We start from the raw sequence: 13,786 nt of genomic DNA, 5'->3' as shown, positions 1-13,786 counted from the left end.
AAATAATATTTGTTTATATTTATATAAAGTTATATAATAGAATAATAAAGACATGTCGATTCTTTTCTTAATTAAGTATCTTTTTTTTCTTGCATAATAATCAAAAAGAACCGATAAGAGTTTCGATAAAGTACCGAACCGATAAGCAGTACCGATAAGAGTAGTAGTATCGATAAAATCCTAACGATACCCATCCCTAGGGGGAACTGTTGGGAATAGTGTGATCCTCCCATGCACGATGTCCCCCTGGCGAAACTCCTCACTGTCAGGTAAAAAGAAGCAGCTGGCGACTCCACATGTATTGGAGGAGGCATATGGTAGTCTGCAGCTCTCCCCGGATCGGCAGAGGAGGTGGAGCAGAGATTAGGACGGCTCGGAAGAGTGGGGTAATTGGCCAAGTACAATTCGGAGAAACGGGGGGGGGGGGGCCCAAGAAAAAAAAAAGCAAGTGACAATAGCATGGAGGAAAACCAGGTTGTGTTAGGCAAGAATTGGAACCAGTCCATCATACCTGTTGCCTGATAAGACTGAAACAAACAGCTGCTATGAATGAGTATTTATGCTGACAACACAATAAATACCTTTTGATTGGCTTTGCTGTGGTGAACGTTCTGAATCATTTGGTTCCTTATGGGAAGGTGAGCCTGATTGTTTGATGAAAGTTTTCTGTGGTGATCAGTGATTAGGTGTAACTGTGAAGATAAGGCAGGACATAAACGGTTTGTCCTATTTAGGTCTGAACTTTGACTTCCCTACATTATTTTTATTGCTGTTTTTTTCTCTTCGTTGTTGTAGTTATAGCGTTTGTTCACAGTCCCATGTTACCACAGGTCTGCAGCTGTTTACCACCTTGGTGCTTGGATCTGCTGGCGGAGAAGAGGATATGGAGCTTGCAGTGTCTTCAGTGTTTTTTTTTTTTACATTTTTTATTTTATAATGGCTCAGCCTCAGCATGGAATATACTCACCGAATAAACCAGTCGTGTTTTGCTGTGCCACCAGGAAAATAACCATTAGTTTTGTATGTCAGGCCTAGCATGTCTGGCCTTCATCTGGTGAAGAAAGGACGAGAACACAGAAAAATGGATCTTCAGAGAGATTTCACAGTGGCCTCTCCTGCTGAGTTTGTCACCCGTTTTGGTGGCAACCGTGTCATTGATAAAGTAAGAGATGCTCGTGTCTGCATTTGTGAAATGATCATATCTATGATTTTTGTTTGACTGTAAGTGCTCTTGGCTTTGCCACTGTTAAATGTCCTTCCCCTGCCAAACTCATACTTTCTTGTACCTTTCTTGCCCCTTCTTTTTTCGGTAGGTGTTAATAGCTAACAATGGCATTGCAGCAGTCAAATGTATGCGTTCTATCCGTCGCTGGTCCTATGAGATGTTTCGGAATGAGCGGACCATCCGTTTTGTGGTCATGGTTACCCCTGAAGACTTGAAAGCCAATGCAGGTGAGTATGAGCTTGATTTCTGTCATATTTATTACCCTGCGGTTATGTAGGCTAAATAAGCATTAGAGGGAAAGATTGAAAATGAATCAGGCTGCAATAGGAAGCAATGATTTCCTGACATCCTACCCCAGATACGGACTGCCACATGATTTTCCACTAGTGCATACAGTGTCCAGCTGGGTGAAGGTAGTAGCCAGCCCCCCCCCCCGTACTACTGCACAATATAAGGGGGGGGTGCTGCTGAACAACGTGAGCTGAAGTTGTCTATCACACATTTTTAACGCTGTATTCTTTTTTTAAAATTTAAAGTAAAGATGGTAATAAACCTTTAAACATTTATTACACTGCTCTTTTGAGTAGCTTTCTCTAGATGAAATGTCTCTTAATTTTAATAGGACCAGTAGAGCAAATAGTAAAGGCTTATTTTTACATTAGTTAAAATTTGTTTAATAATGAATAAAGTATCTGTCTGTCTGACTATCTATCTATCTATCTATCTATCTATCTATCTATCTATCTATCTATCTATCTATCTATCTATCTATCTATCTATCTATCTATCTATCTATCTATCTATCTATCTATCTAAGTTTAATCAGACATAAATAGACTTAATTAAACAAACAAAAAATATTAAATAGAATGTTGTAATATGGCTGCCATTATTAAGTTACATCTTAGGGTAAGCAAATATTTTATCATTTTGTATGAACTGACCAGCAGGTTTCTTAAAGAAGGAAGACAGAGTCCTTCCTCTGCATTGAGCTTGGTGGTGCTCTTTTCCTTTTGTGTGACATATTAGCTTCTCTGTAATTGATAACAGAATGGAGTCGTTCATACATGCAGTGAGAGGGATGAAGCAGCAGACCTCTGGGCCTACATCCACATTTGATTTTGATTGACACTGTTATTGTCATCCCCACACAATAACCCCGGGAAAGAAGACTTCACATGTGATCAGACTATATAAGCCCAAGGGTTATGACTTCTAAATGGGTAATATGAACACGGCTGACAAAACTGTGGAAGCCACCACATCCCTCCTTACGTACTGTAATTGGCAATATAATGAGGGGTGTTTTCTTTCCTCAAAATGTTCATAGATTGGGCTAGACGACACAGTGCGTGGATAATTCCACGTGCATTTCCAAATGGTTTGAGGCGATTTTCCCACATAGTTTGCACTATTGTATCACAAGCATTCATGGCACAAGCGTTCACGAACAAGCAGTGAGTGACAGTTTAGCTTTTGCTTTCATGACGTAGGCGCAGCTCGATTGGATGCAAGCCACCTTACATCAATAGCAACTCGCTATGAAAAAAAAAAACCTAGTAAAAAAGTAGTTGGCTGGAAATGTTTTTTTTTTGTGTGTGTATTTTTCCCCCTTTTTCTCCCCGACTGTATCCGGCCAATTACCCTACTCTTCCGAGCTGTCCTGGTTGCTGTGCTTCACCCCCTCTGCTGATCCGTGGAGGGCTGCAGACTACCACATGCCTCCTCTGATACATGTGGAGTCACCAGCCTCTTCTTTTCACCTGACAGTGAGGAGTTTCGCCAGGGGGACATAGCGCGTGGGAGGATCACGCTGTTCCCCCTAGTTCCCCCTCCCCCCTGAACAGGCACCCTGACCGACCAGGGGAAGCGCTAGTGCAGCGACCAAGGCACATACCCGCATCCAGTTTCCCACCCGCAGACACAGCTGATTGTGTCTGTAGGGATGCCTGACCAAGCCGGAGGTAACACAGGGATTCGAACAGGCGATCCCTGTGTTGGTAGATAACGAAATAGACTGCCACACTAGGCTAGAAATGTTTTAATGTCCAGCCATCCCGCGGACAGCTGGCACTTATGGAAAAATCTGATGCCATTTGTGGCTCTGTTTTCCCCAACAGAGTACATCAAAATGGCAGACCATTATGTGCCTGTACCCGGTGGGTCCAACAATAACAACTATGCCAATGTAGAGCTGATTGTGGACATTGCCAAACGAATCCCAGTTCAGGTATCCATTATTCACCTACATCCGGAACAGTTCTGTCAGAGGAAAAAGATGAAGTTTTTGTCTAAATGGCCTCTAATTGGAATTTGTTATTCTAAACCACGTCGAACTGTCACTAACAGTGCTTATCTCTATTGACAGGCTGTGTGGGCTGGATGGGGCCATGCCTCGGAAAATCCCAAACTGCCTGAGCTGTTGAACAAAGCGGGGATATCATTTTTAGGTATAATCCAATTTTAATCGACAGAGTATTGGTATTTAATCAAGTTTATTCAATTTGTTCCTGCGTCATGTCATTTGGTTGGATAAAGATGGCTGTTTATGTCTCAGGGCCGTCCAGTAAGGCCATGTGGGCTCTGGGAGATAAGGTTGCCTCCTCCATTGTGGCACAGAGTGCTGACATTCCCACCCTGCCCTGGAGTGGATCAGGTGATGCATGACACCCTTCATTATCTCAGTTGTGCCATATTACCCAACAAAGACTGCAGTGTCTGCACCTGGGTTTAGATAGAATCCCTGTAGTAATACATTTTCAAATGACAAAGTTCATATCTGTTCACGTCTGTATGAAAAATTTCTTGCTGCACTAGATGACATAATTGACCTGCTCCAACCTTGCGTTTTCTGGTCTGCCAGGTCTGAGGGTGGACTGGGGAAAGGAGGACCCGAAGCTTGGCAATATAGTCAGTGTTCCTCCAGAGGTCTATGCACATGGCTGTGTTCATGATGTAGATGATGGATTGGTGGTAAGCATTATAATCAAAGTCATCATAAGACTATAAAAGGTATCCAACCTTTCAATTCACTTTTTGAATAGTGCCTGGCCAAATGTATCTTTGAGTAAGCTTGTAACCTATGTGCTCTCTCTCTTGTAAGGGGGCTGAGAGAATTGGTTATCCTGTTGTTATCAAGGCCTCTGAGGGTGGTGGAGGAAAGGGTATCCGGAAGGTGGAAAGTGCTGAGGACTTTCCCAACTGCTTCAGACAGGTTTGATTTTTTTATATATATATATCAGATACCTTATTGTTGTGTCTCAATTTTATGTATTTTTTCCAAGCTGTTCAGACAGTGAAAATCATGGAACTTTTCACAACTGATTTGCATTCTGATTGTAGGTCCAGGCAGAGGTGCCTGGTTCACCAATTTTCGTGATGCAGCTGGCCCAGCATGCCAGGCACCTGGAGGTCCAGATCCTGGCTGACCAGTACGGTAATGCCATCTCCCTGTTTGGACGAGACTGCTCCATCCAAAGAAGGCACCAGAAAATCATAGAAGAGGCGCCTGCCACCATAGCAGCTCCTTCAACATTTGAACAGATGGAAAAGGTGATTTGGCTTTTAATATTTGGGCTAGGTGATAACCTCAATCACTGTTTTTTTTGTTTTTTGTTTACATCTCCCAGTTTTCTAAATATTCCCTCTCTGTATTAGGATGCTGTACGACTGGCTAAGATGGTGGGCTATGTGAGTGCAGGTACCGTAGAGTACCTTTTCTCTGAGGCTGGAAGCTTCCATTTTCTAGAATTGAACCCCCGCCTGCAGGTGGAACATCCCTGTACAGAGATGATCGCAGATGTTAACCTGCCTGCTGCTCAGCTGCAGGTAAACTTCTATTGTTGAATCCTCAGAACAGTTTGGGCAGCTAGGTGGTGTTGTGAGTGGTGAGGCTGTCCTAAATTTAGAGAACCCCAGGTTCAAGTGACTATGTATGCGAGCATCAGGCTGATATGAAATGATCCTTAGCAGCAAGCTGAGTGATGGGTTCTTTGTAGGTAATCCTGCACCATGACCTCCTTGTGGAGGCTGGGAAAGTGAAAAAAGGATATTTCTTCAGGGGATCAGTAAATTATAACATCAGTAATGACACCACAAAAATAAAATGATAGGAGTCAGTCCAGTGCAACTGATAAAGATGAAGGTCCAAAGTTTTTACATATGTTATCTCTGATAGATTGCGATGGGGATCCCTCTCCATAGAATTAAGGACATCCGCTTGCTTTATGGAGAATCTCCATGGGGTGACACCACCATCAACTTTGAGGGCCCAGACTGCACACCTTGTCCAAGAGGGCATGTCATAGCTGCTCGAATTATCAGCGAGAACCCAGATGAGGTGGGATCAATTGAGCTCATCAGTATCAAAAACATGCCACTTTTTTATTTGGATATATATTTTCAGTTTAGATCATTGATCTGTTCTTCTTGTCACTCACAGGGGTTCAAGCCTAGTTCAGGCACTGTACAGGAGCTAAACTTTCGCAGTAGTAAAAATGTTTGGGGTTACTTCAGCGTTGGAGCCACTGGTGGTCTGCATGAGTTTGCAGATTCCCAGTTCGGACACTGTTTTTCCTGGGGAGAGAATAGAGAGGAAGCTATTTCGTAAGTGCCTCTGTTAGCCAATTTGTGTCACATATCTAGAGTATAAACTAACATACTCGTACTCAGTGTGGCATAATGACCCATATCGCAATGCCCATGGTGTATTGACTGTCCATCGTGTAATATAACTAAACAAGGCAGTGCCCAAGCCATCAAATAATACAGTTTGAGACTACAATGAAGTAGCCTTTTTGTTTAACAATGCAATAGCATTACCATATTATAAACAAAATGATATTCAAATTCTGGGACTATTGCGGTATCACTTCTGAGTTAACGTGATGGCATCAGTCAATAATGTAAAAAAACTCCATCTGTGTGCTTCAGGAACATGGTGGTTGCCATGAAGGAGCTGTCCATCAGAGGAGACTTCCGGACCACAGTGGAGTACCTCATTAAGTTGCTAGAGACTGAGAGCTTCAGAAACAATGATATTGACACTGGCTGGTTGGATCATCTCATTGCAGAGAAAGTGCAGGTAAGAGGTGTAAAGAGACCAACCTTCACACCATAACTCACTATAAGGAATTGATGATAGATCACTGACGTTTTTGTTTTGAAATTGTCCTGAGTTTATGTGATAATATGAGCCATTCCACTCTCTTTGTAGGCTGAGAGACCAGATACCATGCTTGGCATTGTCTGTGGAGCTTTACATGTTGCTGATGCCAACTTCAGAAAGAGCATGTCGGACTTTTTACATTCACTGGAAAGGCACGTCAAAATTTATCTTCGTTAAAATGCTGCAGTTGATTATGTTCAAATAGTCAACATTTTTTTACAAAAAAAGCACAATATAAAATCTTTATGTCTATAGAGGCCAGGTACTCCCTGCTGCTAGTCTGCTCAACTCTGTCAATGTGGACCTAATATATGAAGGAGTCAAATACTGCCTGAAGGTACCTGCCTGATCCTCTTCACTCATTCCCTGTTTGACACAATTTCCCTCTTAAGTTTTCATTTTTAATCCAAAACCTCCTGACCATGTATCTGGCAGGTGGCTCGCCAGTCCCCAACAACCTATGTTATCATCATGAACGGCTCAGACATTGAAATAGACGTCCACAGGCTGAATGACGGTGGCCTTCTGCTCTCCTACAATGGCAGCAGTCACACCACCTACATGAAGGAGGAAGTGGACAGGTATGACTTCTTGACTTTTTAGAAGCTGGATATTTGTCTGTGATCATGGATAAAATGATATTCCCAATTATTTTGCTGCAGGAATCATCATAATTAATCACCAAAAATTATAGAAAGAATGTAAGGAGTAAAGTTATTTTACTGCATGCTGCGCATTTATATCAACATCTTGACTGTTCCTGACAACAAGTGAAATTACGTACTTCAGTATTGTGCTATGTCAGTATTCTATGATTATTATTTGGAAGGCCTAAATCAGGATGTAATCAGGTTTCAGTTTCAAATGGAAATGTATTCTCTGATCTATTTTGATCCCACAGCTATCGTATCACTGTTGGCAACAAGACGTGTGTGTTTGAGAAGGAGAAGGATCCCACGGTGCTGAGGTCACCCTCTGCTGGTAAACTAATACAGTACATGGTAGAAGATGGAGCCCACATTTCTTCAGGAGACTCCTATGCAGAGATCGAAGTGAGAGTTTACTGATTTGGTAAAAAGTAGGAAGTCCCACACTAATAATTCAAGGAGGCCTTTTCTGTAAACATGTGGACTGTTTTTGTTTACTTGCTGTCTGTCTTGTGGATTTAGGTGATGAAAATGGTGATGGCTCTTACAGTGCAGGAATCAGGCTGTATCCACTTTGTAAAGAGACCTGGTGTGGTTCTGGAGCCTGGCTGTATTGTGGCCCACATGGACCTGGATGATCTCAGTAGCATCCACCCAGCAAGTTTATCCAAATCATCCCAAATTACAATACATACATAAATCGTTTTATCTGGGCTTGAGCATTGTATTGACAAACAGTCACGTATTGGCATCCGTCATTTATACTGTCAATTTTAGCATGTTGCCAATTTCTTGTGCACTTTGTTCATTGTGGATAATTGTGAAAGCTGTTTACTTTCTTATTTGTGTTTCTGTCATAGGTGGAGCTTAACCAGGTCTCTCTGCCACCTCAGCAGCCTCTGCCCACTGTGGGAGAAAAGCTTCACCAGGTCTTCCACAGTGTGCTGGGGAACTTGGTTAATGTCATGAATGGATACTGCCTAGCAGAGCCCTACTTCAGCAACAAGGTTTGTCACAGGGATCCGTTCAGCGCAGGCTCCTTAATTGGTGTGGTTTTTTTTTTAAGCGCAGTGACCACGTTGTGTTATGTATGTTCTCTCTGCAGGTGAAACAGTGGGTGGGTACCCTAATGAAGACACTAAGGGACCCTTCCCTGCCTCTGTTAGAGCTCCAAGATATCATGACCAGTGTGGCAGGACGCATTCCTCCTGGTGTGGAGAAGGCCATCCGTAAAATCATGGCTCAGTATGCAAGCAACATCACTTCTGTCCTCTGCCAGTTCCCCAGCCAAAGGGTGAGCTCCCCATAGTGGTGAAATACTGACCACAGCTGGCAAAAATAAAACGGCAGCGCTGGTATTACATCAGTGCCCGTCGGCTACTCTTTACAGTAAAAGAAACCAGTGGAAACCAGTGGACATTTGCCGCACTCTGATTGGCCAACAGAGCTAAATGGCATCAATTAGTGTATGTAGGGCTGTAGTGGGGTTTTTTTTGGAGTGTGGGGTGGGATGGTGTGTCCTTTATCCTTGTGTTAAGGCAGAGAGAGCCAGAACACAAGAATTTAATTGTATTCTAAATACATATGACAATAAAGTTGAACTTGAAGAGGCTTTTTATTCACAAGCATCCATTGTAAATACCTGTTTGTAATATGTCTTCCCTGCTCAATGTTTTTTTTCTTCCTTTTGTAAATGCAAAAAATGCACTTTACTTACTAATATTCTTTTTTTCCTCCTCCCCTCCAGATTGCCAATATTCTGGACAGCCATGCAGCCACCCTACAGAGGAAGGCTGATCGAGAGGTGTTCTTCATGAACACCCAGAGTATTGTTCAGTTGGTCCAGAGGTTAGTTTTATTCCCCTCTTGTGGAATTAGATTGACCAACAATATCATATCACACTTCATATGTGAGTGCTGTGGTAGTAGAACTTTGACTAATAGATTGACTGACTGTGTTCCAGGTACCGCAGTGGAATACGAGGTTACATGAAGTCTGTGGTTCTAGATCTGTTGAAGCGCTACTTGCAAGTAGAGATGCAGTTTCAGCAAGGTGGTGACTGGATGCTTTAATGTTTTGTCTCTATTTCATAAATGTCTTGGTGACACATCTCTTTGACTGTATCTGTGGTTGTTTTGGGCAAATATCATATAACACTGTTAAATTTATAACAAACAGCCCACTATGACAAGTGTGTCATCAACCTACGTGAGCAGCACAAGCCAGATATGACTCCTGTGCTCGAGTATATTTTCTCTCACGCCCAGGTTTCCAAGAAGAACATCCTAGTCACAATGCTTATCGTAAGGCCTCCACTGACTTTCAAGCTTACAACACTGTTTGAGCATGTGGCCTCTCCAAGAAACAAATGTCTTGATGTGTAGTTTGGTGTCTGTGACCTTGTGAAGGATCAACTTTGTGGAAGGGATCCTACCCTAGCGGATGAACTGATGGCCATTCTGAATGAGTTCACACAGCTTAGCAAGATGGAAAACTCCAAGGTCGTGTTGCGAGCCAGACAAGTAAGACCTGGGCCCAGTTTGATATCTTCTAGTCAATTGGGAGATTTACATTTTGTATTGGTGGATTGTTAGTGTGGCAATATGAGTTATAATCATGCTATTTAAAAATGGATTTAAATTAGAGTTTTTTTATGACCATTGTGGTGGTCTAAAAAGGAATAAAAAAAAAAGATTATCTAAAATGTGAGAACACCCTAATTAGACTCCACTCACTTCATGTTCAACTTTGTGGATTGATCCTAAAAACTGAAATTGGCTGTTTTTAACAAAACTGCACATCATGTTATGTGAAAACACCCACAGTAACAAACACACAAGGGCCTTGGGATATACTCTGTTTTTCTAATGTTTTCATGGGACTGCAGCATGGGAAACTAGTAGTATGGCACTTTGGAAATTTTATGAAAATCCTTTGAAATTCTACACTGCTTTATGCGCAGTCATATATTAATTTCTTCAACTTAATTCTGAATTTAGATTTTATTGATAGAATAATATATTTTTTCACAGGTCTTGATAGCCTCCCATTTACCATCCTATGAACTAAGGCACAACCAGGTTGAGTCCATCTTCCTGTCGGCTATTGACATGTATGGGCACCAGTTTTGCCCAGAGAACCTGAAGGTTAGCCTTGGTTGCAGAAATTTTGCAGAAATTTCATATGAGCATTGGTGTTTTTAAGCTCCGTGAAGATTAAAGGTGTCATGTGTGCTTTGATTTCTTACAGAAACTCATCCTGTCTGAGACCTCCATTTTTGATGTTTTGCCCAATTTCTTCTACCACTCCAACCAGGTTGTGTGCATGGCTGCCTTGGAGGTAAGAAAAGGAAATTCCAGACACATGAAGAAGTTAATATGATTTTGTTTATCTTACACATTGATCATAGTTTGTTTTCTCCTCAGGTATATGTGCGCAGAGGCTACATTGCTTATGAGCTAAATAGCCTTCAGCATCATCAGTTACAGGATGGGACCTGTGCTGTCGACTTCCAATTTATGCTACCTTCTTCCCATCCTAACAGGTAACTGCACACTCACAATGACACTTGAACACTTTAGCCATGGATGAATGATACAATGCTGCTGATTTTATTGTCCACACATTTGATTCTTCACACATATCAGTCATGTCAGTCACGTTTTTTATAAGACTACCTCTAGTGTTTTTTTGGTTCAGCCTTTTTGTCTTTTATCTAATTCTTCTAACTTGAGTTGTATTGATTGTTTTCACACAAATATGTTTGCTTTACCAGAGTGATGCACCCCCCCTTCCCCAAAAATACAGTATACCATGTAATACACTTGCTCAACTCAGCATCAAGGACAATGATGGCCTTCGTCTATGATACCACCAACACCTGCAAGATCTTCTTCCTCTGGTCCATTAGAATTCTATTAAATCAGTCATCGTACAGATTTGAAAGGAAAATGTTTCACTACTTTTCAGTTTGAAACCGAATGCTAGACTTAACACTAATTAGAACACTTTTAATCGCCATTTATCACTCACCCGATTTGTTTATTACTGCAACTTGGCTATTCATAATGTATCCCAGTTTTATTTGGAAGAGTAGAGAAGATGCAGAGCACCTTATAATTGTGGCTGTAGCTGCTTTTTGCCAACTTGAAGAATAGTTTTGCCCATTGCACATTAATGAGTGTGCAGAGCGTCTTCTGAATTGCTTCAACCAAGTAGGAATGCATAGTGGTAGAGGTTAAGGTTAATCATCCACTGCTAATATTCACCTGTCAATCATCTTATTTCAGAGAGAGCAGCCCTACTCTGAACAGGTAGAGTAAAGCTCCTCCCAGCCAGACAAACTGCCTGACTGTTTGTGTATGTCTCACAGAAATGCATGCTGAATGCACTGTGTTGCCTTTTCTTCATTATGTCTGTGAAGCCACAAACATTTGCCGAAGGAGTCCGCTAACACATCTTTCCTAACTGACTTCTTTTACATGTACATTTTTTTTGTTTGTGCTTTTTACATTTTTTTTAAGCAATGTGGAACTTTTGAGAGGCACATCTGCTGTTACTGTCATGTTCCTCTTTAAACCCTACAGACTGATAGTTTGATGATAGATGATGAATGGGAAGACTTCGCTCTCTTCTCCCGCCTCATGATTCATGATTTGCTTCGCAGCTATCAATTAAACACACTTTAACCATTGTTTTGATATCTCTTCATCAGCAGTTTGTAATCTCTCTCAATAAGATAGATTGGATAAACATATTTCTGTGATCTCGGTTTGATATGAGGTTGATCACATTTGTATGGTTTGCTGCTAAACAGGTAAATTGGGACATCGTGACGTACACTCATGCTCTCTGTATATTTATTTTTACTGATGGCTCTTCAAGCATTGATTTAAAAAAAAAATTTTTTTTACTATTTAAAATTCTCTCTAAACCCTTCTGAAGTTATCATTTGCTGATCCTGTCTACCTCTGACTGTGTGCGTGTTTGTGTGTGTGTGTGTGTGTGTGTGTGTGTGTGTGTGTGTGTGTGTGTGTGTGTGTGTGTGTGTGTGTGTGTGTGTGTGTGTGTGTGTTCCCCCTCAGAGTTGCAGTCCCAGTGAGTAGCTCTGGCCAGTTTGAAATGAGGCGTCAGGGCAGTGAGCTCTTCCTGGAAGGGGCCCTTTCTCCACCTTGCCAACGCATGGGTGCCATGGTGGCCTTCCAGTGTTTTGAGGACTTCAAAATGTAAGTCACACTTGTATCAGTCTTTACTTTGCTGGGGTTTTTTTCAATGTTTAATTGGCTACAATGGCTCTGAGAGACAATTTCAGTCCCTAAATATGAACACTTGTGTGCATTTGTGTTTTACAGGAATTTTGATGAGGTCATTTCCAGCTTTGCAGACCCTCTCATGGAGAGTCCACTTTTCTCAGAGGCCTGCTCTGGTCTCTACGAGGAGGATAACTGGAAGGTGAGTGATGGCAGGTGATTTAAGTTTATTGGCTTTGCTGTGAAAGAGCTATTATCTAAACCTTTATTCCCAAGGATCACATACTTCTCTACTCTCCCCTACAGAATAGGAGAGAGAACCCAATCCACATAATCAATGTGTCATTAAAATCGGCAGACACAGAGGATGACGACGCCCTGGTCACAGCATTTACTGCCTATGGCCAATCCAAGGTCAGCCTTCTAACACATAGGGATATGCATAAACATAACCTATTTGATTGTCTTTTTTATTTCATTTTTTGAGGATTGATGTGAAAATAAAATATTTTGATTTTACAGAACGCACTTCTCATTGAGTATGGTATCAGAAGAATCACATTTTTGATTGTACAGAAGGTAAGGTTATACTGTATTCTTTTTACAACTTAGGAAGTACACCAATTTCAGCAGCAGGCCCCCTGTTGCTAATCATAAGTTTCACATTACAGCAACTTGAACAGTTTTGTTTTTTTTAAATACCGTAACATCCTATGAATTCTTAAAAAAAAATCACATTCCACTTTTTTGATAAGTGTTGCAATACATATTCAATCACTTTGCTCTGGATATTGGTTGGAATGAAAAACCATGAATAATCTGTTGTTTGAACAATAGATTGGGCTGTATTCTACTTCTTGAGGCTCCTGTTGTATTTAGAGCTCAGACAGTTTTTATGTTGGAAGCCTGAACCCCTTATTTTCAAATATCTAATTTGTTCTTGCTGTCGTCAGCAATGGGCCTTTTAGATAATAACAAGATGCCTAAAATTCCCAAGTCACAGTACCTCAAAATGCTTGTTTGGCTAGTACTTATGTTTTATGTTTGCTTATGACTGAAGCCTTTATTTCCCTTTTCATTTCAACAGAGAGAATTTCCCAAGTTCTTTACTTTCAGGGCCAGGGACGGGGTAAGATTTCTTCTTCTTGTCAACCAAAGCAAATTATGGCAGCATCAGTAGTCGCACTGCATTTAAGTAAAAAAACAAGCTGGAATGCTGCTACAGTTTCTACTGGAGAAGGGATCTCATAAATCCCTGCCTGTGTCTTTACCTGTCTTCAGTTCCAGGAGGATCGAATCTACCGCAACCTGGAGCCAGCTTTGGCGTTTCAGCTGGAGCTGAACCGCATGAGGAACTTTGACCTGACAGCCGTTCCCTGCGCCAATCACAAGATGCACCTGTACCTGGGCGCTGCTCGTGTTCAGGAGGGAGCTGAAGTCACAGACTACCGCTTCTTCATCCGAGCAATTATCCGCCACTCAGACCTCATCACAAAG

General features: G+C 41.6%; 1 protein-coding gene across 1 annotated transcript in view; it reads left to right on the top strand.

Moving 5' to 3' along the window:
- acacb (acetyl-CoA carboxylase beta) overlaps positions 1-13,786 on the top strand; it is a 57,118-nt gene that overhangs the window by 8,905 nt on the left and 34,427 nt on the right. The window contains exons 2-33 of the mRNA XM_056288379.1: positions 1,030-1,162; positions 1,314-1,452; positions 3,346-3,455; positions 3,594-3,675; positions 3,783-3,881; positions 4,089-4,198; positions 4,329-4,439; positions 4,568-4,777; positions 4,883-5,053; positions 5,403-5,564; positions 5,667-5,830; positions 6,158-6,308; positions 6,441-6,544; positions 6,648-6,729; positions 6,828-6,973; positions 7,294-7,444; positions 7,562-7,696; positions 7,900-8,046; positions 8,145-8,333; positions 8,787-8,887; positions 9,004-9,092; positions 9,219-9,343; positions 9,449-9,562; positions 10,073-10,186; positions 10,290-10,379; positions 10,466-10,584; positions 12,125-12,265; positions 12,392-12,491; positions 12,596-12,703; positions 12,812-12,868; positions 13,377-13,418; positions 13,571-13,786. Coding sequence (XP_056144354.1) covers positions 1,030-1,162; positions 1,314-1,452; positions 3,346-3,455; positions 3,594-3,675; positions 3,783-3,881; positions 4,089-4,198; positions 4,329-4,439; positions 4,568-4,777; positions 4,883-5,053; positions 5,403-5,564; positions 5,667-5,830; positions 6,158-6,308; positions 6,441-6,544; positions 6,648-6,729; positions 6,828-6,973; positions 7,294-7,444; positions 7,562-7,696; positions 7,900-8,046; positions 8,145-8,333; positions 8,787-8,887; positions 9,004-9,092; positions 9,219-9,343; positions 9,449-9,562; positions 10,073-10,186; positions 10,290-10,379; positions 10,466-10,584; positions 12,125-12,265; positions 12,392-12,491; positions 12,596-12,703; positions 12,812-12,868; positions 13,377-13,418; positions 13,571-13,786 — 4,012 coding nt within the window. The remainder of the gene's footprint in view (positions 1-1,029; positions 1,163-1,313; positions 1,453-3,345; positions 3,456-3,593; positions 3,676-3,782; positions 3,882-4,088; positions 4,199-4,328; positions 4,440-4,567; positions 4,778-4,882; positions 5,054-5,402; positions 5,565-5,666; positions 5,831-6,157; positions 6,309-6,440; positions 6,545-6,647; positions 6,730-6,827; positions 6,974-7,293; positions 7,445-7,561; positions 7,697-7,899; positions 8,047-8,144; positions 8,334-8,786; positions 8,888-9,003; positions 9,093-9,218; positions 9,344-9,448; positions 9,563-10,072; positions 10,187-10,289; positions 10,380-10,465; positions 10,585-12,124; positions 12,266-12,391; positions 12,492-12,595; positions 12,704-12,811; positions 12,869-13,376; positions 13,419-13,570) is intronic.

Source organism: Lampris incognitus, chromosome 1 (genome assembly GCF_029633865.1).
Source record: "Lampris incognitus isolate fLamInc1 chromosome 1, fLamInc1.hap2, whole genome shotgun sequence".
Lineage (NCBI taxonomy): Eukaryota > Metazoa > Chordata > Actinopteri > Lampriformes > Lampridae > Lampris > Lampris incognitus.
The sequence above is the reverse complement of the archived record's forward strand: the minus strand, read 5'-3'. Positions and strand labels throughout refer to the sequence as shown.